We start from the raw sequence: 22,888 nt of genomic DNA on the forward strand, positions 1-22,888 counted from the left end.
AGGACCCTCTGGAGGGGATGAGAGTCCTCTCGGGGGAGATGGCACTAGCCTGTCCCAGCGGCCCCTGAGCATGTGTGTCCTTGGAAGGGGCCAGAGGACAGAGAGGATTAGGGAGGTATTTTTAGTGTTGGTGCTGAGGCTCCGGGAAGTGAAGCCTGACTCTGGAGTGAGAAGCCAGCCTCCCCCAGGCACAGATCCTCCCGTCCTCCGCTCCAAAACTGGCAGCTCTCCATCCCGCCTTGTCCAAGCAGCGGAAAGGCAACCCCGGCTCCTAGGTTACAGCTGGTGTCCTTTGTCAGGGAAGCGGTGGCCTGGCTGGGGGTCAAGGCACCTGGGTGCCACCAGACTGGGAGCAGGACATGGGGCTCAGGCCAGAGGGTGTGCTCCCCCTTCCTGAGCAGCGCCTGGAACGCTGGGCCTGGAGGGCGCCCACCAGCCCAGCCCGCTCTCCCCAGGGAGCCTCTCCTGGCTGGGGGCCAGCCCACCATGCCCTTGGGCTCCCTGACTCCCCGACATTGTTCTCAGACCACCCTTGCCCAGGCAGTGGAGACTGGCCAGCTGTGAGGAGGGGCTGCCTAGAAATCTCAGGAGGGCCGGGCCCTGTCTCTCAATGTCAGGGTCACTGTGTCACTCGGGGAGAAAGCGCCCTCCTCCTGCCTGAGGCGGGGCCTTCCTCCTCCCCTGCCTCCTCAGGGGACACGACCCAGGTCCCCGGTTCACAGGGCCCAGGGGCTGAGTGGCTGGGGAGGGCAGAGGGGACTTAGAGGTCTGCCAGGGACCCCTCTTGGCCCAGCCACCTTGGAGTGGCCCCGCCCAGGGGCTGTGGCTTCCGTGACATCCAGCTGCTGGCCTTTTCCTGTGGAGCTGAACTCTCTCCCCTTTCTGGGACCCTGTCCTGATATCTGGTTCCCTGAGAGTGAGCCTGACCCTGTGTAGGCCTAACAGCTACCCTCAGACACTGGCCTTCAGACTCAGATCCTGCTTTAGCCCTTTGGCCCTGGTATATCAGAGGCCAGGCTGGTACAGCCCCGGACGGAGGGCAGTGGCATGACACCACCTCCCCTGGTCCCCCCATGGGGATCCGGCTCAGACCTGCTCTGAGTGCTGGACCAGGCCAGCAGGGATGCAGGCTGAGGAAAGTGCCAGGCACCGTGGGGGCAGCCTGGGGAGTTTCTGGTCTAACTGGGCTCACAGGACAGAGGGCAGGACCACTGGGTGACCCCCTCCTCGTCACCTTGAGTCACCACCCTGTACCCTCCCACCCCTGAGTATTCTGCTCCCTGGAGGTTCCTACACTTTCTCCCTGGGCCAGCTGGCTGCAGGGGGCTGCAGGGCCTCTGTGGGGGAGAGGGGAGAGGCGGGCACCCACCTGGTGAGGCTGTCCTTGACCCTGTACTCCCCTCCTTGGAGGGCTGCGCTCTCACCATGGCCAGCGGGGCCCGGGTGACTGTGCGGGGACTCCGGGTGTGCTGGTGGCCTTTGCCCAGGACACTGAGGGGCAAGGGACTGTCACTTGGCTGGGGCTGACATGGAGGGAGAGGCCCCATGGGCCAGCCTGTGTGTGTGTGTGTGTGTGTGAATTGGGAGGGTGCTGGGGGCTGCCTGGGGAGACCTGGGGGGCCCCGGAGGGCCTTCCTCAGCATCTGGGGGGAAAGTGTGAGAAGTGGAGTTAAAACTGCCCTGCTGGTTTCCCTGGGAGGGAAGCCCTTTGTGTCAGGCTCTCTGCTGGGCTCTATTCCACTGCCCTTAAAATGTGCTAAACCCTGACATTTCGTTACTGTTCTGTTTTTACTGGGAGAACCAGTGAGTTGCCAAGACCCATAACCAGGGGCTGGTGGGCTGGGTTGTACTCAGTCTTGAGTTGGGGGAGGGGCCTCTTGGGGTGAGGGGGTGGGGGTCCCAGGTTGGCAGCCCCGCCTCAGGGACATCAGGGTGGCTTTGCTCCCCTGCAGGGAAGAAGGCCGTGTTGGACTCCAGCCCCTTCCTGTCGGAGGCCAACGCGGAACGCATCGTGCGCACGCTATGCAAGGTGCGCGGGGCGGCGCTCAAGCTGGGCCAGATGCTGAGCATCCAGGGTGAGTGCGGCCAGGGCGGGGGAGACGGGGAGGGGGCGGGGGGCGGGGGGGTGCAGTGTGGGGTAGGGAGCAGAGGGAGGGTGTGTGTTTCGGCCCCACTGGGGATGAGTAGGGAGGGAGGTTTTCTGCTCACTGGCTTCTCTTGTTTTGCGTCCTTGCTGTTAACCAACCTGGGATGTTTAAAAAACAGAGTCTTAAATAAGAGCCCCCGGTTGTTGTTCTTTGGCTTCTTCTGAGTGTTCTGGCATATCCAAAAGTCCTGGCATCTCAAAAATTGGTGAGAGTCAGGCTGATGGACCGAGGGTGCTGTGGGGGAGCTCATGGGCTGCAGTGGCGTGACATCGGGGCATGCCGGGTGTGGCCCAGGGAAGGAAGGCTGGGGAGGACGCTGTGGCTGAGCAGGAGGCGGGCTCGGTGTAGTGCTGAGAGTGGAGCCTGAATGCAGGGGAGCCTCAGGCCTTCTGATGGGGGCCCCCCGGGCGGAGCAGCTGAGAGGCTGGTGTCCTGAGTGGGAGCAAAGCCAGTTCCCCTCAAGCAGGAGGAACCTGAGGCTGGGCCTGTGCCTTGGCTTCTCTGAACCGGGGTTCAGTGTATGGAAGGGTGGAGCAGCGCTGGGCCTCCTCTGAGGAGGCCGCACTGGGCAGGGTGATGGAGGTGGCCTGTGCACCCTCCTTCCGAGGGGTCAGCGCTCTGCTGTCTGCTCTGCTGCCTTCCAGACGACGCCTTCATCAACCCCCATCTGGCCAAGATCTTCGATCGGGTCAGGCAGAGTGCAGACTTCATGCCGCTGAAGCAGATGATGGTGAGGTCGGGGCTTCTTGGCTGGGGCGTGGCAGCCCTGTGGGTGGGGATGGGGGGCTCCGCAGGGTGTCCCCAGCTGTGCTCACAGCCCCTCCCTGGCCTCTCTCTCCAGAAAACTCTCAACAACGACCTGGGCCCCAACTGGCGGGACAAGCTGGAGTACTTCGAGGAGCGGCCCTTCGCAGCCGCCTCCATCGGGCAGGTGCACCTGGCCCGCTTGAAGGGGGGCCGCGAGGTGGCCATGAAGATCCAGGTAGGTGCCCAGGGGCATGCTCATGTCTTCGGGAGCTGCTCAGGGCAGAGCCGGGGCCTGCGATGTGGGGGCCTCTGCACCCACATGCCCTGTGTGTACCTGCGCCCGGGGCAGAGTGCGTGTCTCATCGCCTCTGTCCCTAACACCAGATCAGCGCTGGGTGCGGAGAAGTATTTGCGGAGTGACTGGGAAGGATAATAGCCTCCCAGCAAGCTTGGTTTGAGCGGGGTGGGGACAGGGGGCAAGTGATGGTCTGCCTGGGGGCCTGAGCTGGAGGGGTGGGGCGGCTGTTTCTGTATGGGCGTGGGGGTGCGGCAGGCGGAGTGCAAGAGGGTCATGGTGGGCTCGGGGGTTACAGCAGCATCGTGGGGTTTTGGCTCTGCCCTGGAGGTGTGGGGTCTGGGAGAGACACAGCTGGGAAGCTGACGGGCGGCAGGAGGGTGGGGCTCGCAGGGCTGTGCTCTGAGTGCCCGGTGCCCCCATGCTCCCTGCAGTACCCTGGCGTGGCCCAGAGCATCAACAGTGACGTCAACAACCTCATGACCGTGCTGAACATGAGCAACATGCTTCCGGAAGGTCTGAGGCTGCTGCTGGGCAGGGCAGGCGTGGGGGTGGGGTGCTGACGCGGGAGCCCCTGGCCACCGACAGCCTGCTCCCCCGCCCAGGCCTGTTCCCCGAGCACCTGATCGACGTGCTGCGGCGGGAGCTGGCCCTCGAGTGCGACTACCAGCGGGAGGCCGCTTGCGCCCGCAGGTTCAGGTGCGTCTCCAGCCTCGGGCCCGCGCCCGCTGCTCCCGCTGCGGGGACAGAAGAGGTGGCTCTTCGGCCCTCCGGCTCCAAGGGGCGGAAGACCGTGGTTGGGGCCTGGGGTCAGAGCCCCGTCCCCCACCAGCTGGAGGCAGGGCCCTCAGCCCGGAGGCTTCAGCCCCTTGCTGTCCTGCATGTCGTCTCCAGGGTGGGCGTGGGAGGATCAGGGTGAACAGGGTGTGACCTGTCGACCCTGCCAGGGAGCTACTGAAGGACCACCCCTTCTTCTACGTGCCCGAGATCGTGGACGAGCTCTGCAGCCCCCATGTGCTGACCACGGAGCTGGTGTCCGGCTTCCCCCTGGACCAGGCCGAGGGGCTGAGCCAGGAGATCCGAAATGAGGTGTGTCACTTGGGGACCCTGGAGTCCCCAGCACTCCCTGTGGGGGGTGGGACAAGAAGGCTTTGTCGTCCCCCCACCCGGCGATATACCTGGAATCAAAGTTGGCTGTGGGCGGGAGGTGGGATGGGGTGGGTGATGAGAGGAAAGCAGGGGTCAGGCTTCCAGGTCCAGGTCTAGCGGGGCCAGGCAGCCTGGCGTGGTGTGACTGGACCCACTCGGCCCCCAGATCTGCTACAACATCCTGGTACTGTGCCTGCGGGAGCTGTTCGAATTCCAGTTCATGCAGACAGACCCCAACTGGTCCAACTTCTTTTATGACCCTGAGCTGCACAAGGTGAGCACCCGGGGGCTCCCACAGGGACCCTGAGCTCCGCTGGACCAGGCTCCGAGATCTGGGGGTCTCAGCCCCCCGTTGCCCTGTCCCTCTACCCCATTGAGGCAAACCTTCCCTGGTATCACCCATCCCCAGGTGGCTCTTCTGGACTTCGGGGCAACTCGGGAATTTGACAGATCCTTCACCGACCTCTACATCCAGGTAGAGGGGAGGTGGGGGGCTGGCCTTGGCCAGTGATCTTCTGGGGCTTGGAGGGAGGGTGGACTCCTATCCTGATGTCCCTGTCTGTCCCTGGTGTTTGGTGACAGTGGAGGAGGTCACAGCCGCCTCAGGTGCAGAGGAAAGTAAAAGTCAGTTGTGTATGACTTTGCGAGGCCATGGACTGTAGCCCCCCAGGCTCCTCTGTCCATGGGATTCTCTGGGCGAGAATACTAGAGTGGATAGCCATTCCCTTCTCCAGGGGATCTTCCCAACTCAGGGACTGAACCGCAGGCAGATTCTTTACTGTCTGAGCCACCAGGGAAGCCCAAGTAAAGGGTAAAAGTGGATGTGCTGGCATGTGGGGGGAGGGGCTGGTGCCAGCCCCCTGGACCCCCAGGATCTCCTCTCTACGTGCCACCCATGGTGCCTCTGTCCAGATCATCAGGGCTGCTGCTAACCAGGACAGGGAGGCTGTACTGAAGAAATCCATAGAGATGAAGTTCCTTACCGGCTATGAGGTCAAGGTGAGCTCTCTTGACTCTGGAGGTGCACCAGGCCTGCTGAGCCACATGCAGCCCCCGGGCCCACTTTGGTGTTTGTGGGAAGGCTGGGACGTGGACTGCTTTCCCTGTGAAATCTGAAGGGTATCTCAGTTTGTAAGTGGATGGAATCAGAGCTGGTAGGGCAGGTCGGGCAGGCCCTGCCCCAGCCGGTGGGCCGAGGTCCTCAGAATACCAGGGCTGGTCATGAAGCCCTTGTGTCCCACCCCAGCCCATGTCGAGATCCTAGTCATTGGGCTCGTCGCGGGCGCTCAGGGCCTGGGCGAGCAGGTGGGATGGTAAAGCCCAGCCCCCACTTCCTGTGGCCTCACTGGGGGAGGGGTGAGGGGCACGCTGGAAGAGATCTTAATAGCCCCTTAAATGAAGGGGTGACCGTCTTGGTGTCCTGTCGCCAGATAGCAGCACTCTCCTCTCCCGACAGTGGGGAAGGGGCGCAGACCCCCTGGTGGTCTCGGGTCTACCACCTACAAGGAGTGCAGAGGCTCAGCTCAGCTTAGGCCTGTGGCTCTTTCGAGATTGACAGGCGTTTTATAAAACCTCTGGATTTGAGTGCCCTCAGGCTGGGTCACACCTGGCATTCTGCCACAGACCTGCCAAGCTCCCTTTCTTCTTACCTGGAAGAAAGGTCACACATTAAGTGGTTTGAGTTCATGCCCCCACTTACCATGATTCAATCTGGGTGAAGCACTCACTACCCGCCCTGCCCTCAGGGAGTGCTCAGTCTAGCCCCTGGGGGGTGTGTGTGGGAGGAGCCCTGGGCTTGAAGCCCCCAGGCTCTTCAGTCTCCCCTCCGTCTTCCTCCAGGCCATGGAAGACGCCCACTTAGATGCCATCCTCATCCTGGGGGAGGCCTTTGCCTCGGAGGAGCCCTTTGACTTTGGGACCCAGAGCACCACCGAGAAGATCCACAACCTGATCCCCATCATGCTGAAGCACCGGCTCGTCCCGCCGCCGGAGGAGACCTACTCCCTGCACAGGAAGATGGGCGGCTCCTTCCTCATCTGCTCCAAGCTGAAGGCCCGGTTCCCCTGCAAGGCCATGTTCGAGGAGGCCTACAGCAACTACTGCAGGAGGCAGGCCGAGCAGCAGTAGCAGGACCCTCCGGCCTCGGTCCTTGAGCCGCTGAAACTAGTAGGAAGCTGGTGGTGCCCGCGCTGCATTTAAACTTCACCCAGTGGGAGAGGGTGGCCGGGCTGATGGGGGGGACGCTGCTCGGAGCCCGTTGCCCGCGCTTATACACGGTTTTCTTGCTAAGTGGCTGTGGGGTGAGAGGAGCAAGGATGAAAATGTAGCCCCACTACTGTCTGTCAGAATCTGCTTATTGTTTAGTAATCCTCTGAAATGACTCTCGATAAAAAGACAATTTTATTTCCTCTTCCTTTTTGTAACAGGGGTTTTTTGCTAATGTGAACGTTAGCCAGAAGATAAGAGTTCTTCCTTTGAATCCTGCCACCAAAAACAAAAACAAAACACCAAAACCAGAAAAGCCTTTTTGGATTTTATTGAATGTGTAATATCAGGTTTGTGTGTGTGTGTGTTTCTAGAATGAGATTTGTATTTTTTGCCTTTTCCTCTCTGGCCTGGATCTAGAAGTGCTGAGCTGAGCAGTGCCAACAAGTACTACTTTGCCAAGCCAGGTCCACCCACACCTGCCCTCTGGCTGGTTGCTAGAGGCTTTCTTGAGAACCTGAGGTTTCCAGAGAACTGCCGCCTCCTACGGGGAGGACAGGAGCCACAGAAGGAGAGAGGGCCACATGCGCTGTCCCTGGGCTCCAAGACTGGTGTGCGGGGGGGCGGGCCGGGGCCTTGATGTGCACATATCACCTGCTTGGACCCAAGGGGTCATTTCAGGCTGTGTTAATATTCGTACAATTCTTGTAATTGTCTGATTTACTTGTTTCAATTAAAAAACAAAACAAAACAAAAAAACCCTAGCATTCTGGCATTAATTATTTCACTTGCAAAGGCTTCTAAGCTCATGGTGATGAGCCCGAGGTCAGTGCCACACCCTTTCCTGCCTCAGATGCTTCTGCAAGGTTTGGCCCTGTTCCCACCACGAGGCTCTTGGTACCTGAACCCAGAAGGCTTAGCCCATATTCATCATCAGAGAAAGATGGCAGAGCTGAGTCGGAGCAGGAGACTAGTCTTGCAAAGCCGAAAGTATTTCTTCACTGGTCCTTTACAGACGTTTGCCAACCTATGCACAACTACTGCCTCTAAAGCATGGTTTCAAACAGTGAACCAACAGGTAACAGAAATGTCCATTACGTGCGAAATGGAATGGGGAGGGGTCTCAGAATAATTACTTAGCTGCAGCCCATTTAAGATCTCCTTTGTCAAGACCACCCAGGCTTCCTGAGTGTCCTCAGCTCTGACGTTCTAACTCAAGCACAAGTTGTGGGCCGTGTCTGCTGCTGCTCTGCAGGTAGGAGATGGACGAGCAAGCAGTCGCCGCGTTCAGTCGGCGGTGGCACGGGTCGGGAAGTCTGGCTGGGGAAGGGGGGGCGGGCCTCGTGTGGTGGGCTCCCTTGTGGCAAGCGCACACAGGCAGGGCGGCCCACAGATGCGCAGGCAAAGCCTGGCCTTGCAGACTGGGCACCAGGGACGTTCTGACCAGAGAGGGGAGCCAAAAGCCTCAAGAGAGTCAAACACTGTTCTCACCTGAGCTATGGAAGGAACTAAGAAAAGTCCCAGATTATCCCTATCCTTCCAGTAACGAGGAAGCTGGCTGAGGGGGGAGACAGGCGGAAATCGGGGTTCAGAGAGATGAAGAGTCAGTCACCTTTTCGTCATTCCTCAGACTTCTTAATCAGGGGAAAAAAGACAAAATACTCAGTTCTAACAGTTCCCTGTTTTATTGCAATACATCAGAGTCTGGTTAATATTAAGTGATACCAACATAAAATATCGGTGAGAAGTCTTGTTACATTTTTGACTGTCCCACCTTAAATATTTCTGTGCAAAAGAATCCACACCATTGTTTGGTAGCAGAGAATCTCCTTATAAAGTTCCCTAAGACACTGAGGGGGTAAAACCAAACAAAATAAAGAGTGATCAGAGGCCAAAGCAGTTATCTTTTCCCCTTCCATACACACTTATTTGTCAGCATTATATTCTAAACAAAAAAATGATTACACCCAGGCCATGCAAAACTGTACAATAATATTACAATGAGAAAAAAACCCTAAAAAATTTATAAAATAAATGATATTACACTATCAAATAAAAAGGCAGGTTATTTTGTTTTCATGAAATTTCAAGGCTGATTTGTTTTCATCAATTTCCCCCCATAAATGAAATGGTTTGTGTGTGTAACGGTCGTCCCTGTGAAGGGAGAGGAGCGCCCGGCCTGCCGACCAGCGCTGAGACTTGAGGCAGAGCTCCAGCTGAAGCGAGGGCCCCTTAGGAGCAGGGCTCTGCAGAGAACGCTGGACTTGTCATAATGAAGTCATAACAGGGAAAGAGGTTTTTAAGATGGGCCCAGTGAAATGCCATGTGGCTTATCTAATGAATACAGGGGCTGGGCCAGCGAGAGGAGGGGAGTGGGGGGCCCAGTCACTTCCCAATTGTGCCCAGCAGACTGGGGCAGTGGTGAGGCCTGGCCGCTGCTGAGAACGCCCCTCTGTCCAGAGAGCGGATGCTGAGCTTGATGGCTCCGCTAAGCTGGGAGAACACAGAGCTTGTGACAAAGGCCACTAAACAGCCCTGTTCTACCTGGGGGGTCAGGGATGTCTGCCCACCTCTACTCTGGCTTTTCTTTAACGATACCTGAGAGTCCGTAGAAATGCAACTGGTCTTTCACAGAAGTAGATGTGGCCACTAAGAAACAAAATGACATGACTCTAACCATATGGAAGGCAGAGGGAGGCTGAGAACCAGCTGGGGAATGACAGATTGTTGCTGTAAACAAAACAGGGATTTCAGATTCTTCCCTGAAGCTTGGGTACAAGCTCTGCTTGGAAAATGAAATAGATGGGCCCTTTTTAGTTGTGTTTCACAGCCTTAAAACTATGCTCCTTCAGAAAGCAGATGAAATCTCTAAGTGTGGGTGTGTGTGCAGACACATAACTAAAAAAGTTGCTTCAGCATCATTTGACGAGGAAGGCGTCTGTTTTTGGCAAAAAGAAATATATATATATATATGTGTGTGTGATATGTATATATGTAATTTTATACACCCAAAGCACATAGCAAGATTAAAGTAGAATTCAAGAGTAGACAACAAATTGGCTGAATATAGATAGCACCAAATATCAACATATCTAGACTGCGCCAGAAATGCCTCTTATTTTTCCTTTCTACTGAGAAATAAGTTCCTGCTTCCACATACGTTTCTTTGAATGTCCTGCATGAAAACAAAGGATGAATTCAGACAGCAACATCACATCTGTTCCGTAATCTTTGTTACTGATCCATTTCAGTGACACTGTTTTTTGTTTCTCTAGAATCCATTCCCCATTTCCCAAATCATTCTTTTCAAGAAGCTTCTGAAGGTAACTGCTTCATATTGGAGAATGGGGATAAACCCAGTTGAATGATCACTATCTTGGGAAAATACCTCCCAGATTACCACCCTTGGCAGTGTTTCTCCCCCAAGGCTCCTCCTATTGAATATGAATCACATTTGGGACTGCTCTTTTGCTACTGCTAAGACCATTTCAGATTACTGGAGTATAATCTACTGGGTTAGTATTACACTTCCCAGTGAGCCCGACAGCCAGGACAAGCCCTTATCTGCCCTGTTGGGGGGCTACAGGGTATGACTCACTATACTGGTGACCAGACTTCAAGTATGGTTATTATTTTGATCCTAAAAGCATCTGAAAGAAATAAGCACCTATAGGCAACAGAAACTTAGTTGTCAAAGCTATAAACTAATGGCTTAGTGTGGAGTCCAGTGAATCTCAGCTGGATCTGCCTCTGCTCAGAGGAGAAAAGGCGGGCAGGAAGAGGTGAGGGGAAAGGAAAGAAGAGGGTGGGAGGGTCTGAAGGGGAGCGGGCCACAGACGCTCAGCAGCCGGCTGGCAGGTTCCGTCTCCTCCTGGGAAGTGCCAAACGTAAGGAGTGACTGGAGTCATGGCAGTAACCAGACTCAACGTCCGACTCTTGAAATCTAAACGCACAAAAGTATTTCCACCTAACACTTCTCTTCCAAAAGCAAAGGATTTAGAAGGTTAGAATTGTGCAGTCATTTATGCCCATCCAAGTTAAACATAAATCTGAGCAAGCGCCAAGTTCAGGATGTTTAAATGCCAAACCTGTTATTATTTTAAAATTCTCTACTGTAATATTTCACAATATAATGCCCACACAGGACCCTTTCTTCCCTCCCTGAACTCAGTGACCTGCTCCTGAGAGTGGCATCCTCTGGGAACAGTCCAGCTCCCTGTGGCCTGCGGTGGGAAGCGGAAGAGCTGTGGCGGGTGTGTGTGTGTGCGCGCGTGTGCAGGTGGTGGTGGGCGGGTAAGACGACAGTGCTTACACACCAAGATGCGGACAAGCAATGGCAGGAACGGTCTTCTATTTCAGCTGAATTTTAAAGACAGCAGAAAATCTGCTGGTACTTCTCAGGGAAATTTAGATAAAAAGTAAAAGAGAGGCAGATTCTCTATATGACCGTCAGATATTTTTATTTCTATCTTTCTCTACTCATGTGCTTAACTGGTGAAATGACTCTGGAGAAAGAAATTCCTGATTCTGCATCTCTTTCCTTATGGCAATTAAAACAGCAGGAATCCAAATGGATATGGGACTAACACAATATAGCTAGGAGGGAGGCAAAGCTTACCCGCTCAGGAAGGCCACGCCGGGCTGACTTCCTGTGTGCGGCAGGGATGAGCTGTCCGCTTCCTACTCCGTGTGGGAAAGAGTATTTGGTTAAGGCTGTTCAAGTCCTTGCCTTTGAGGTTTTACATTATTTGGTAATTAACCCCCTTTCCCAGGCTTATCTGAGGATGCTGACACCCCCTCAAAACAGCTCCCTCTCTGAAGAGAAGCTGGCTCAGCTGGGGGCATAGGCCTCACTGCAAGGGGGGAGCAGACCAGCCAAGGGAAAAAAGCACTCTGCTGAACCTGTTTATGGCCATTCCTTGTGTCCTTTCAGATGGAAGGGATCCAGAAGGTGACAAAACTGCGTTTCTACATTCATCTGCAGAAGATACCAAAATATAATAACAGATGAGAAGTGTGGTTCAAATTCTACTGCTAGAAATAGAAATGTCTTGGATAGAAGTAAATCTGCCTTTTAATGATGCTGCTGAAGAGGCTTTAAATGTTACAAGTCTGGTTCCCAGTTTACACTCCAAACCGATGAAACCAAAGCCTCGGAGCATCTCCTAAAGCTCGCAGGTGCCGCGTCCAGTGTGAGAGACGCAGGTTCCCCCACCCAGCGTGAGAGCTGGCGGTAAGGGGATGCTTGCTCCTCCCGCCCTCCCTCTTTACACGTCAGTGCCAGGCCTTTCTACCCTTTCATTTTTTAGGTGGAAAACAGACAGGAAATAACACAGTTCTTTAAATTAAATGATCTCTCATATATGCATCCATTTTTTTGTTGAATACAAGATGCTTCCTTTTACTATATACATTCAGTACTTAACCTCTACATTTGTGTATTTATTTAAACTCTGTTTTGTAGTAAAATATGCATTGTTTTAGTGATAAGGGATTTACTGGCAACGATCAGGTCGACGTTCACTGTGGTGCTGAAGGGGCTTGGCGCGCGCCCGGGACCCACTGGCGAGCCCCACGTGCTGTCTCAGGGCTACATGAGACTCTACTGTGAAAACAATGTCTGTCTAATCTTATTCTTATCACTTACATGTGTGGAATCTGTCTACTTAAGCTACCTTTTTAGGGGAAGGGTGAAATAGAAAGCAACGCTAAGTGTATGAAATGAAATCAGTATTCATCTAAGCTGCTCAATGAAAGTCTGCCTTTATGGTTGTTGCTGTTAAGTCGAAGCGGGCGTGGATGAAAGTCCTAGAGGCAGAATTCCCGAACCCCCGCCCTGCTACTGCAGTCGGCCCTGGCATCTTCAGGCAGAGGTTGGGGAAGAGATGACAGTGAGAGGAGGGGGGCAGTGGAGGGGAGCCCAGAGTGTCTGAGCGCGGAGGCTGCTCACGGTCCCAGCTCCCGCTCACGGGTCCCAGCTCCCGCGGTCTGTGCTCTCCAGAGATAGGCTCTTGGTCTTCCGGGGCGACACTGGGCTGGGAGGACTGCTCAGGTTGGAACTGTTAGAAGCCGTGGAATGCCGCGGAGAATCAGAGTCCTGGGAGGCCAGAGGAAGACATCAGGGAGCAGCAGAGGGTCAGGAGGGGTTCAGGCCACCACGGGTCCTCTCCAGCCATCCTGGCCAATGACTGGACATGACTTTTCTAAAACCCATTTGCCAATGCAGGAGACATAAGAGACTTGGGTTCGCTCCCTGGGTTTGCTCCTCCTCCCTGGGGAAGATCCCCTGGAGGAGGGCATGGCAACCCCCTCCAGTATTCTTGCCTGGAGAATTTCATGGACAGAGGACCCTGGCAGGGTATGGTCTATAGGGTGACAGAGAGTTGGACACGACTGAAGCGACTTAGCATGCATGCATAACTTCTTTACTGTGGGTAGAAAGCACCTTTTCTGAGCTGAGTAAGAGGCACAGAATATAACAAATTCTCCAAGTCCTTTCTGCAGGTCTTTGGAAATGTAGGCTATTTTCATACGAAAGCTAGAAGTCTGAACACCTCCAGGGTAACTGCAGCTTGCAACCCAAGTGACTGGCTCTGCCACCCCTGCTGGAGCGTGTGGCTGATCCCTGCTGCGGTCCAGGCGGCAGAATGGCTTCAAGAAATACATTCACCTGTCTGGTTCAAGGACCTCTCCAGTGAACCCTGTTCTCAGGTGGAGCTGCTCCCCACAGGCACTCACCTCTCCGTCATAGTCCCGTGCTGGGGCGTCACTTCCCTGGTCCATGCCTCCCGAAGACAGCGAGCCCTCCGATGGGGAGGGCATGGGCTGCCGCTTTGCACTGTAGCTGCCTCCAGAGAATTCTCTCTTTAACGCACTGCCATTCTGTGCAGATGACCCTACAGCAGACGGTTCAGGTAAAACTTTACACATGTAGAAGGGGACAACCCTCTAGACAGTAAACAGACAGCTGAGGTGAGGAGCCCTCCTTCCTGCTTAAAGCAAACTGATGGACAGTGAGTCCAGCTACACTGAAGGCCACCCTGTGGCCCAGCCACTGGGGCTGCTGGATGAGTGGGCAGCACTTGCCAGGCCGCCAGGCCCTGCTCTCACTGGCTGTGCCCGGGTTGCCCTGCTTGCTAGGCGATTCTGCAGAATCAATGCCTCAAGTCTCCACCCACGTGCTACTGTCTCAGTGAGTCTTTCCTGCTCCCTGGGGCTCCTACAGTACTTCTCATCACGTCTTTCACAGCATCTGGACATTAGGTTGGAATTATGTGCCTGCCATTCTTTTAATGGATGGTCCTTGCCTCTGGAGGCCCCTGACAAGAATGGGGGAAGGAGCAGATGTTTAAAGCACACATGCTGAATGATGAAGTCTAGGAGAACCGATCTCAGAGAAATGAAGACCATGCCACCTGATGATGCAGAGCTGTCACTTAGCTTCTAGAGAATTTTCATTAAAGACACAAAGGAACGTAACAGAAGCATTTTCATTCCACAGGGCAAAACACCCCAGATAAAAAACAAGGTATGTTTCTTTAAATTCACCCTCTGCTTTGATTTTAGAGTTGGGACACATCAAAGGAGGACTGGCAACCACCCAGAGGAGGAAAGGGGATGACCAGAAAATTCTCGGAAATATTGGGGTACTGTTAGCACCTATATATGTTCAACTCTTAGCACTCCCTACTGTTTTTTAGTTTTTAACCTAAACATGTTTTAATTCTGTTGAGCTTCAATATTAGGATCACCATTCAAGAAAGACTAAGGCTGTGTTGAGGCTTTAGCACAACTACAAGGTATCGATGGTTTCGAGTTCCTGCTGGTTTAACAAATCCCTAAAATTGAGTTATGTTACATTCAGGATTCAATGAAATGTCAAGAGGTGGACTGGTCAAAGGATATGTACTTAATGATCACCCACATTCAGATGTCTTCATAGACTGAACAGGAGCCTGCCTGCTGAAGCCCTGTCCTTGGTGATCTGACAGCTTCCTTCCAGTTTCTTTCCTGAGCCCCTCAAATGTGTCACCATAATCTACTTATTGCAGAAGTTACCAGTGCTGGGTGTACACTGCATATTATACTATGGAGCTTTAAAAATACCAGTGCCTGGGCCCCTGACCAACAGTCCCAGACCAACAAAAGCAGAGTTCCCAACTGAACTTTTAAAAAGCCCTTCTGATGATTCTAGAATGCATCTCAGGTTGAGAACCACTGACTGAGCCTCACTCCCTAGGAGATCTGCTCCCTCCCAACACTCCATCCTGTTTCTAGAGGTGTCTGTCGCTAGACATGTGCTGATTTTCATTTGTTGATGTGTTTCTTTGGATAGGCACTCTTTACTTTTTCGTTGCTGATCTTCTCTGTCTTAGATTATAACCTAATTGAAGGCATAAATCATTTTTTTAAGATTTCTCTTCCAATTCCACACCTAGTATAGTCCTCAATTTAACAAAAAGCTGTAATGTGGAGTTACTGTTTTAAAAATTTTGTCATTCTGAATAAAAAACCCAAACCACCATAGAGTTCTGCTGCTCTGCTTACTAACCTGTGTGACCTTAAGCAAGTTATCTTGTCGGAGTTTCAGTTTTCTTCATTTGTAAATAAGAAAATGAATTCTACCTTATGGGGGTCTTGTGGGAACTGAGCTCTCAATACACAGAGAATAAAATGTCAGAAGGACGGTGTCTGACGGGGCTGCCTAGCGCTTAGTACGTTCTTCCTGGGCTCCTTTCCTCCATCCTAGTGATCATTTATAGAACCTCACCTCTGTGATTTACACTTTTTAAGTTTGGGAAAATTCCTTTCAGAGAAAAATTACACTCAAACAACCCTAATCTTAAAAAACTGAGATGGGCTGTTTTGACTGAACAGCAAAGGGGACAATCTGAAAACTGTGGTCCTAGGCAGGGTCTCTTCCCCAAAGTTCTAGATGGTGATTTGGGAGGTTGGGCACTTATCACGTTTTGTAGTATTACCTGTCTGGCTCCCAGATGGACTGTGACCTCTAGAGGGACCCCATGACAACTTCTGTAACACCTGCACTTAAGGCGTTACCCAGCCAGCTTGGAGACACTGACACCTGGTGATGCGTGAGTGCATGGCTGCTGCTTTGCTCTGGATGTGTCTCCTGCAGCCCAGGCTACTTACTTGCTGATAGGCCACTGCTGGCGCTCATGGAGCGACCGGGTTCAGGGCGGGATTTGGTGATAGACGGAATACTGACGGAGCCACTGAATGCTGTCCGACTTTCCTGAGGCCGAGGGTTCTAAGATCAAAAGAGAAAGAAAAATTCTTCATCCAGAGAGAAACTGATTTTCGACAGAGAGGTCTATTTTTCACCCTAATCTCAAGAAATAAAGTTGTTTAGTCTATAGTGATACAGAACACAAAACAAATTATATAATACCTCCCACCCACAAAGGTGCTAAAGCCCTAACAGAAATAGACCTCAGGCCAATCAAACGTAAGTGCTTATCCTTATACTCACCGAAATACTTATCAGTAAATAAGAATTTTTTGTTGTTGTGAGAACAGTAAGTGAAAGTTATATGGTTAGAAGTGACAATGAAACGCAGAATTACATGGACATCTGCAGATAACTGAAGCAAAGGTTTTACTGTCTGACATTTTTATTTCCTTAGGAAAACTCAAAAGCTGACTCAGCCTGTTGAGAAGAGAGTCGCTTAAAAGCATGTTCTTCTCAAGTACTCCTTCTACTGTTCTGACACCAAAGGTGCCAGTCGCACGTTCCCATTCTGGTCACAGGCAGCCTCCCCGCCTCACGGACAAAGCAGCGCGGGTCCTAACTATGGCGTCCGCGACCATCGCGGCCTGCGTGAGGCGATTTAACTTGGGAACGCTGGGGGGCAAGTTCTCCATCTAATACTGAATGATTCTGGGGCCCAATGTAGGAGAATGAGCTACGGAATGCTTTGAAAGGTACAGACACCTAGACAGGTGGGGTGCAGGTTCAGCCTTCTGAACGGCTCCTCCATGGCCCCAAACTTTTCAGACCAGAAGGGGTGTTGGGGCTGGCTGGTACCTGAGAGAAGGTTACGACAACACAATTAATGCAGGGCCCAAGCTAGCAATCAGGAAAACATGCGCTAATATATGTCTTGAAAAACTCCAACTCATACAGTTTAAAGAATCACACACATTGAAAGTCGGCAGGCTGGCTGCCTTCAAATACCACCACTGCCATTTTGGTTCATATATCAAAGTTGCAAAGTCCATGTAATTCTTATTGTGTTATTTGTTTAAAGCAAATGCTTTACCTTTTTTTTTTTTCTCTAACAAAATAAAAAATTTAAAATGGAAACAGTCAGTGCTAGCATTTCAACATCCACTCACGGGAGCCACCCTGTGAGGTGCCAGTGACATGCGTACGATGCAGCAGAGGAAAGCTCAAGAGAGACAGGGTATCAGTTGCAACCTTTCCACTTTTATTGTTTCTGCTATGAACCTTAAGGTACCTTGTTATTGTCCTTTTCTATAAAACAAACCTACTCTAGGAAAAATGGCAAAAATGAAGGCCTATAAAAATACCAGTGGTTTAGTAACACTGAATATTGAGGTACTAAAAGAATGACACACAGAAGGTGTGCTCTGGAAACATTTTAAAAACGCAAATCCAACAGTTTTGTCATTCATCCAGCTGAAGTTCAACTTCAGTATAAAGTAACATGAAACTTAATCTGATGGTCCTTTCACAAATATGCTTAAAATTAGGGCAAAATGTCCACTAATAGTCGTGTTTCTCTTTATAGATGACTAACTTAAGTAACATTTCCACCATCTTTTATATCAAAAATTCTTGACTGATTCGTTAAACAACCTCCTCTAGAATCCACTCACTGTAATCTGTTACCAAGCAGACAAAGGCTTAGTTTATCATAAGTAATCTTATGTCATCAAATAAGATATGTAAATAACATAATGTCAGTGACAATGACATTTAAAACACAATTTAGAATAATTTTATAATACAAACAAAAATAGAAAAATAAACTCCCCCTACACATAGTTTTCTTATTGGAAAATGACTAAATATACAGATAAAAATGGATGCTATTTTTTTCTAAGTTACAGGAAATGGGTTTGCGTGATGTAATCCAAATTTTATCTGCAAGACAAACTTGAGAAAATGCCCCCTTGAAATCAGTACATATTTCTTGATGGAAATAAGGATATTCAGCTTGAATGGCTGCCAGCTCTCTGTCCACTGCGGAGCTGCCAGTTACAAGGATGCAAGGCTGCATGGAAGGACCCAGGCCGCGGTCCCCCAGAATGCAGCACACTCTGCTTTTTTGTTGTGTTGATTTACTTCTCTTATTTTGGATCCTGACTAGCATTAAAGGCGCATCAGCAACTCAAATAAGACTACCTTCTTTTGGCAATTTTTCCTGTTATTCACTGATACTACTATACTTTATATTTTTAAGAATTGTGAGCTCTTTGGAAGGGGGTTTATTGTAGATAAAAGGCCTGTAGACAGGCCTACTACAGAATTCACTAAATATTAAAAATTTCTCTGAACTGCACTGGTTAATGAGCTAACGAGCTATTAAAAATTCAGAAATTCTAGGACCTGTTTTTTTTGTTTAACAGAATCAAGACTTACTTGGGGGCTATTTCTTATGGTATCTGTAATGAAATATATCATGATGGGATTATCTTATATTACACATAGAAAAACCTCCAGTACTGTTTTAGAAATAAAACTGAAATCTTCCCTAGTCCTTATCTTTTTCTTCAAAAGAAGAAACAAAGTAGAACTTGAAGACAGAAGAGGAGGAAGAGGAAGGATAGAAGTCTGGCAGCAGAGGAACAGGCCAAAGGAAAATGCACACAGAGTGTACCCCCTTGGCAGTGTTACTTATTGAAGCCAGGCAGAGATCCGCACATGGTTAGTACAAGTTAACACCTAACTCAGCTTTCATACCCTCAGAGTCATAAAGCTTGGTGTACCGGGGACAGAGCGCAGAGACGGGGAATATTCAGGGTTTATGGAATCAGGAGAGAGAAATTTTTCAGCAGAATTAACAGTCATGTGATAGATGTGCTCAAAGTTGATCGGAGAGGAGATCAGACCGGAGTGATGATGAGGGGATGGATAAGGGAAACCCGGCTATCAAAACAACAGAAAGAAAAAAGGTAATGAGGTAATGAAAATGGATTCACCAGATACATGTGACATTTCAGAGAACATGCATGTAGAAAACCATGAAGCATCTCGCATCAATAACTGAATCCATCATGAAATACTTTTAGGCCTTAGAAAGTCAAATTTTGTAATCTTCTTGCCAGATACTTGAAGAGTTGATTTGCAAAAAGTCATTTGCCTTGTAAGATTATTCTCTTTTATTGCTGTCATCAAGAAGAGTAGAAACTGGACTTTCAGAAATACAAGTAGAATTTTGAAATTTAGTTCAGTGTTCTCCTTTGATTGTGATATAATCAAAACATGGCAAAAAATCTAAACAAAAACATTAAGGATAGAAAAAGCAAGAAATAATTAAAGAACAAGTGAACCTATTAATACAACCAGCCTCTTACCAGAAGCCTTACGAAAGTGTTCCTTGAGAAACTGAAACCATTTCCTGTATTTATAGACTTGACATGTGTTTGCTTTTACTGATCTTATCTTCCTATAATGAGTAACTCTAGAATGTACTGTATGCTTGGTGGCTCCTGCCTACAATGCAGGAGACCTGGGTTCGATTCCTGGATCGGGAAGGTCCCCTGGAGAAGGAAATGGCAACCCACTCCAGTATGCTTGCTTGGAAAATCTCATGGATGGAGGAGCCTGGTGGGCTACAGTCCACGGGGTCGCAAAGACTTGGACATGACTGAGCGAGTAACTGCGTGAATGGAATGTACTAATTATTAGTTTACCTATAAGTAGCCCAAGCTTATCTCCACTCAGACACCTGGAGAACATGTTTGTTTTTTAACAAGAGAACAACCTTTTCTTCAATGTTCAAGTGTCATTAAAAAAAAATGAAATAATTTAACACTAAAGACATAGAACAAAGTTTTTGAAAACAAGGACTCTAGTTTTTCATGTAATATAATTTGTGGATATATGGAGATATCACTTAGCACCCAGTCAACTTCTCTTATGGGAATTTTCAAAGTTCAGTTCTTAAGAATTATGTTTCAAGAAAACATCCTAAGATCACCTCATTAAAGACAGAGATTGAATGACTTCCCAGAGAGATGCTGACTGATATTCTCATGAGTTGAGATGAGATTGCTTTGTTAAAAAAAAAAAATCTGATAAATTAGGGAAGCTTAAAAGAAAGCCTCCTATATAAGATATTATTTTAAATTTAGAGATGTGTGTTAAATCAATACCTACTAAGTTCTTTTCCAAAAGGAAAAACTATTCATGGGCATATAACTATGCCCATGTAAAATTACTTCTTAAAAGTCTAAAAGGTCATTGAGCTAGAAATTTTATTTATTAACAATTTTAGGAGCAGGTGAAAGACTAGGAGAAGTTTTATGTGCTAAAAAAAAAAAAAGAAATCTTTTAGAGGTAAAATATTACTCTTTAATTCAGCTTGAGACAAATCTATTCTTTATGACCAGTATCCACTTATGAAAAAAGGTAGATGACAAAAAGGATCCCAGAAACTACTACAGTATGTACTTGTAAGACACACATGCTATTTTATATTAATTGCTTATATTCTCTTGGTTCCCTAAGCCACACATGAAAGATTCACACTGATATAGGACAGAAAATAAAAAACGACTCCCTACCCTTACTATCTTTTCCACACTTGTGAGGCAAACAACCTGTTTCAGTATCATTTTGGTACAAAGGAAACAGAATAATCTTCCAAAGACATTCAATACACTTTCTAAGCTTATAAGCATTTCACAGGAAGGCAATACTGATTTGAATAAGTTAAACATAAAAATGTCTGGGGTACACGCTCTTTGCACAAATGACAACCTAGCTTTGGTATTTGAAAGTGCTTCTTATATATGTTAACATTAGATGAATTTAATTCATCTTTTTCTTTTTTTGAAATAGTTCATTAAATATAGAAAACCGCAGTGGAAGGAACATACTAAAATCTGAGATTAAAATATCACAAGCTTTTCAATACATGTATACATATATATATATACACACACAGATACAGACATGCATATTGTTTTCTTTTCAGACATGCATATTATTGTGTTGTTTACCAATGTTTACTCCAAGATAAGCACAGTTCTGGTAAGACAGTATATCAAAAGATATTTGTTAAGTGATTAAATGGATGCTTATGAAAAGTCATAGCTTTTATGTTCTTAGCTGGTAAAAGGAAGAAAGTCAGATGAAAATAAAGTGAGACTGTGAAAAACAGGAGTTCAGATGCATAACATTTTTGCTACAATAAATACTCCATGTACAGGTGAACAGGTTTCAAAAATTTACACCAACTTCTTGTCCTGGAAATTCAAAAGTGTTTATATGATAAGAAAACATGAAATGAACATTAAAAACTGAATTGCACTGTTAGGGCAAAAAATCACTGTTGTTAATGACAAAAGAACCAGCGAGGCAGTCAGTGGTTAACAAGATCAGTGATACAAATACTGAAAATCAAGAGGTCTAATGGGAATAAGTAGCCAGCAGAGAAGGCCATGTGCCATGGAGTGAGACCAGGGATGAACCTTTGGGAAATGCTATCTGAACTTATTTTGCACAGTAATTAAGACTGGATCTTATTTTGAACAGCAACAACAAAAAAAGAGATTTCCTTTCCTTTAAGTGGTCAGAGGGTAAAGGGAGGAAAAAGAGGGATACTGAGATACAAAAATTATTACTATGTTTGAAATTTGACATTTTGCTTCTGTGTACATATTCAGGGTGTAGAAAGACCAAATCTTATTGTGTATGAAGGTCTGAAAGAATTCTGAAACATTAGCAAACTAATTTTTCACCTGGTCAAGCATTTCACATGGTCATTCATTTTATTAAATCCTGAAACTATTTCACCTATAATGGAATTTATAGAAAATTTTTCCATAATTCTTTTTGCTATGTTGTTGGAATATAATGAGAGGAAAACTATATTCTTTTTTGTGCACAAATATGAAGCATGTGTGAAAGAAAGCTTAATTTTGAAAGGATAATACCCCTTAAAACTTTGTTCACTACTGAAATAATTTTGTGTTTGTTGATGTGTTGTTTTGCAACATATGGATAAATTTGAAATTTGTATTCCTCCTGGCGGGCTACAATCCACAGGATTGCAAAGAGTCAAACATGACTGGAGTGACTTAGCATGCATGCATACATCCCTCCAAAATGCTAACTATGTAGCAAGTGTTAAAAACTATTTGTTATTTAAATTTCAAAAAGTTACATTAAGACAGTATATAACACTTGTTCTATCAAATATAAGCTATATATATATTCACATTTCAACTGTTTATCATAATTAAAAATTTCTCTCTCCTAAGGTACTTTGTATGTAACACTGTAGCTTCCGTAAAAAAAATGACAGAAGCTTTGAACTGTATGGTTCCGTTACGTTTACTTCTGAGAGAAAAGGAAACCCAGACTGAGGGATTTCAGACTAAGGACTTAAACAAATGTTCAGAATGGGAAAGGAATAGAGAAAATTCTGAAATCTGATTCCCAGGCAAAAACTGAAAAAAAACAGTGTATTAAATATGATAGATTAGTAAAACAGTTTAATATTTAAATGCGGCCTTTATTTATGCTCAAAATTTTTGGCTTAATATTTATGTTCAGCCTTAAATTTCTTACTTTGTTTTAATTACTATATCAAGATCGGCTGTAATCTTTTTGCATACTTTATATTTTACCCAGCACAGCTAATAAAAATCCCCATTTCAAAAGGATAAATGACTATTGTGAATGATTTGAAAAGAAGGAATAGTACTATAATCACATAATGTCTTGATGATAATTGGTAAAATTGGTAAAAAAAAAAAAAAATGACAGCAGGAATGTCATATTCATTCATAAACAGAACCAACTGGTTAATTGAGATATTTATAATGTGGAACTCAGATTCAAATTAATGCAGATTTTTTTTGGTTCCTTCCATGAAATGGATGCACGACTACCCTTAAGAGTTTAATAAAAAAACTCCATTGTACAAATTGTGTTACCTGTTATTTTTTCTGTCAGTGATAGATGTTTTTATCTTCTATCACAGTAGAGTTAGTAATGTGGGTATTTAACACAGACTTTCTTAGAAAGACCTTTGGGTTAAGATTCACAAATCATCTCCCAGACTGCCACAGTATATAAATTATGCCTAAAATTCTGTGCAAAATCTAGATGCTGTCACCACTGATC

The 22,888-nt window shown here is 47.9% G+C and overlaps 2 protein-coding genes across 22 annotated transcripts in view; one reads left to right on the forward strand and one right to left on the reverse strand.

Moving 5' to 3' along the window:
- Nucleotides 1-7,302, forward strand: part of COQ8A (coenzyme Q8A) — a 47,499-nt gene extending 40,197 nt beyond the window's left edge. For 2 of the 3 annotated variants that reach the window (XM_019976047.2, XM_019976049.2), the window contains 10 exons: nucleotides 1,953-2,075; nucleotides 2,792-2,877; nucleotides 2,989-3,129; nucleotides 3,624-3,705; nucleotides 3,795-3,888; nucleotides 4,137-4,278; nucleotides 4,505-4,612; nucleotides 4,748-4,813; nucleotides 5,251-5,337; nucleotides 6,178-7,302. In XM_019976047.2, the coding sequence (XP_019831606.1) occupies nucleotides 1,953-2,075; nucleotides 2,792-2,877; nucleotides 2,989-3,129; nucleotides 3,624-3,705; nucleotides 3,795-3,888; nucleotides 4,137-4,278; nucleotides 4,505-4,612; nucleotides 4,748-4,813; nucleotides 5,251-5,337; nucleotides 6,178-6,465 (1,217 nt within the window). In that variant the 3' untranslated portion in view covers nucleotides 6,466-7,302. The remainder of the gene's footprint in view (nucleotides 1-1,952; nucleotides 2,076-2,791; nucleotides 2,878-2,988; nucleotides 3,130-3,623; nucleotides 3,706-3,794; nucleotides 3,889-4,136; nucleotides 4,279-4,504; nucleotides 4,613-4,747; nucleotides 4,814-5,250; nucleotides 5,338-6,177) is intronic. The other variant, XM_019976048.2, reaches the window with a different exon arrangement.
- Nucleotides 7,303-8,209: 907 nt separating this feature from the next.
- Nucleotides 8,210-22,888, reverse strand: part of CDC42BPA (CDC42 binding protein kinase alpha) — a 299,393-nt gene continuing 284,714 nt past the window's right edge. For 12 of the 19 annotated variants that reach the window (XM_070768074.1, XM_070768072.1, XM_070768070.1 and 9 more), the window contains 4 exons: nucleotides 18,494-18,679; nucleotides 15,697-15,814; nucleotides 13,282-13,439; nucleotides 8,210-12,640 (listed from right to left, as the gene is read on the reverse strand). In XM_070768074.1, the coding sequence (XP_070624175.1) occupies nucleotides 12,509-12,640; nucleotides 13,282-13,439; nucleotides 15,697-15,814; nucleotides 18,494-18,679 (594 nt within the window). In that variant the 3' untranslated portion in view covers nucleotides 8,210-12,508. Of the gene's footprint in view, nucleotides 12,641-13,281; nucleotides 13,440-15,696; nucleotides 15,815-18,493; nucleotides 18,680-22,888 lie in introns of those variants that run through there. The other 7 variants (XM_070768076.1, XM_019976043.2, XM_070768081.1 and 4 more) reach the window with 2 other exon arrangements.

This window comes from Bos indicus, chromosome 16 (genome assembly GCF_029378745.1).
Source record: "Bos indicus isolate NIAB-ARS_2022 breed Sahiwal x Tharparkar chromosome 16, NIAB-ARS_B.indTharparkar_mat_pri_1.0, whole genome shotgun sequence".
Lineage (NCBI taxonomy): Eukaryota > Metazoa > Chordata > Mammalia > Artiodactyla > Bovidae > Bos > Bos indicus.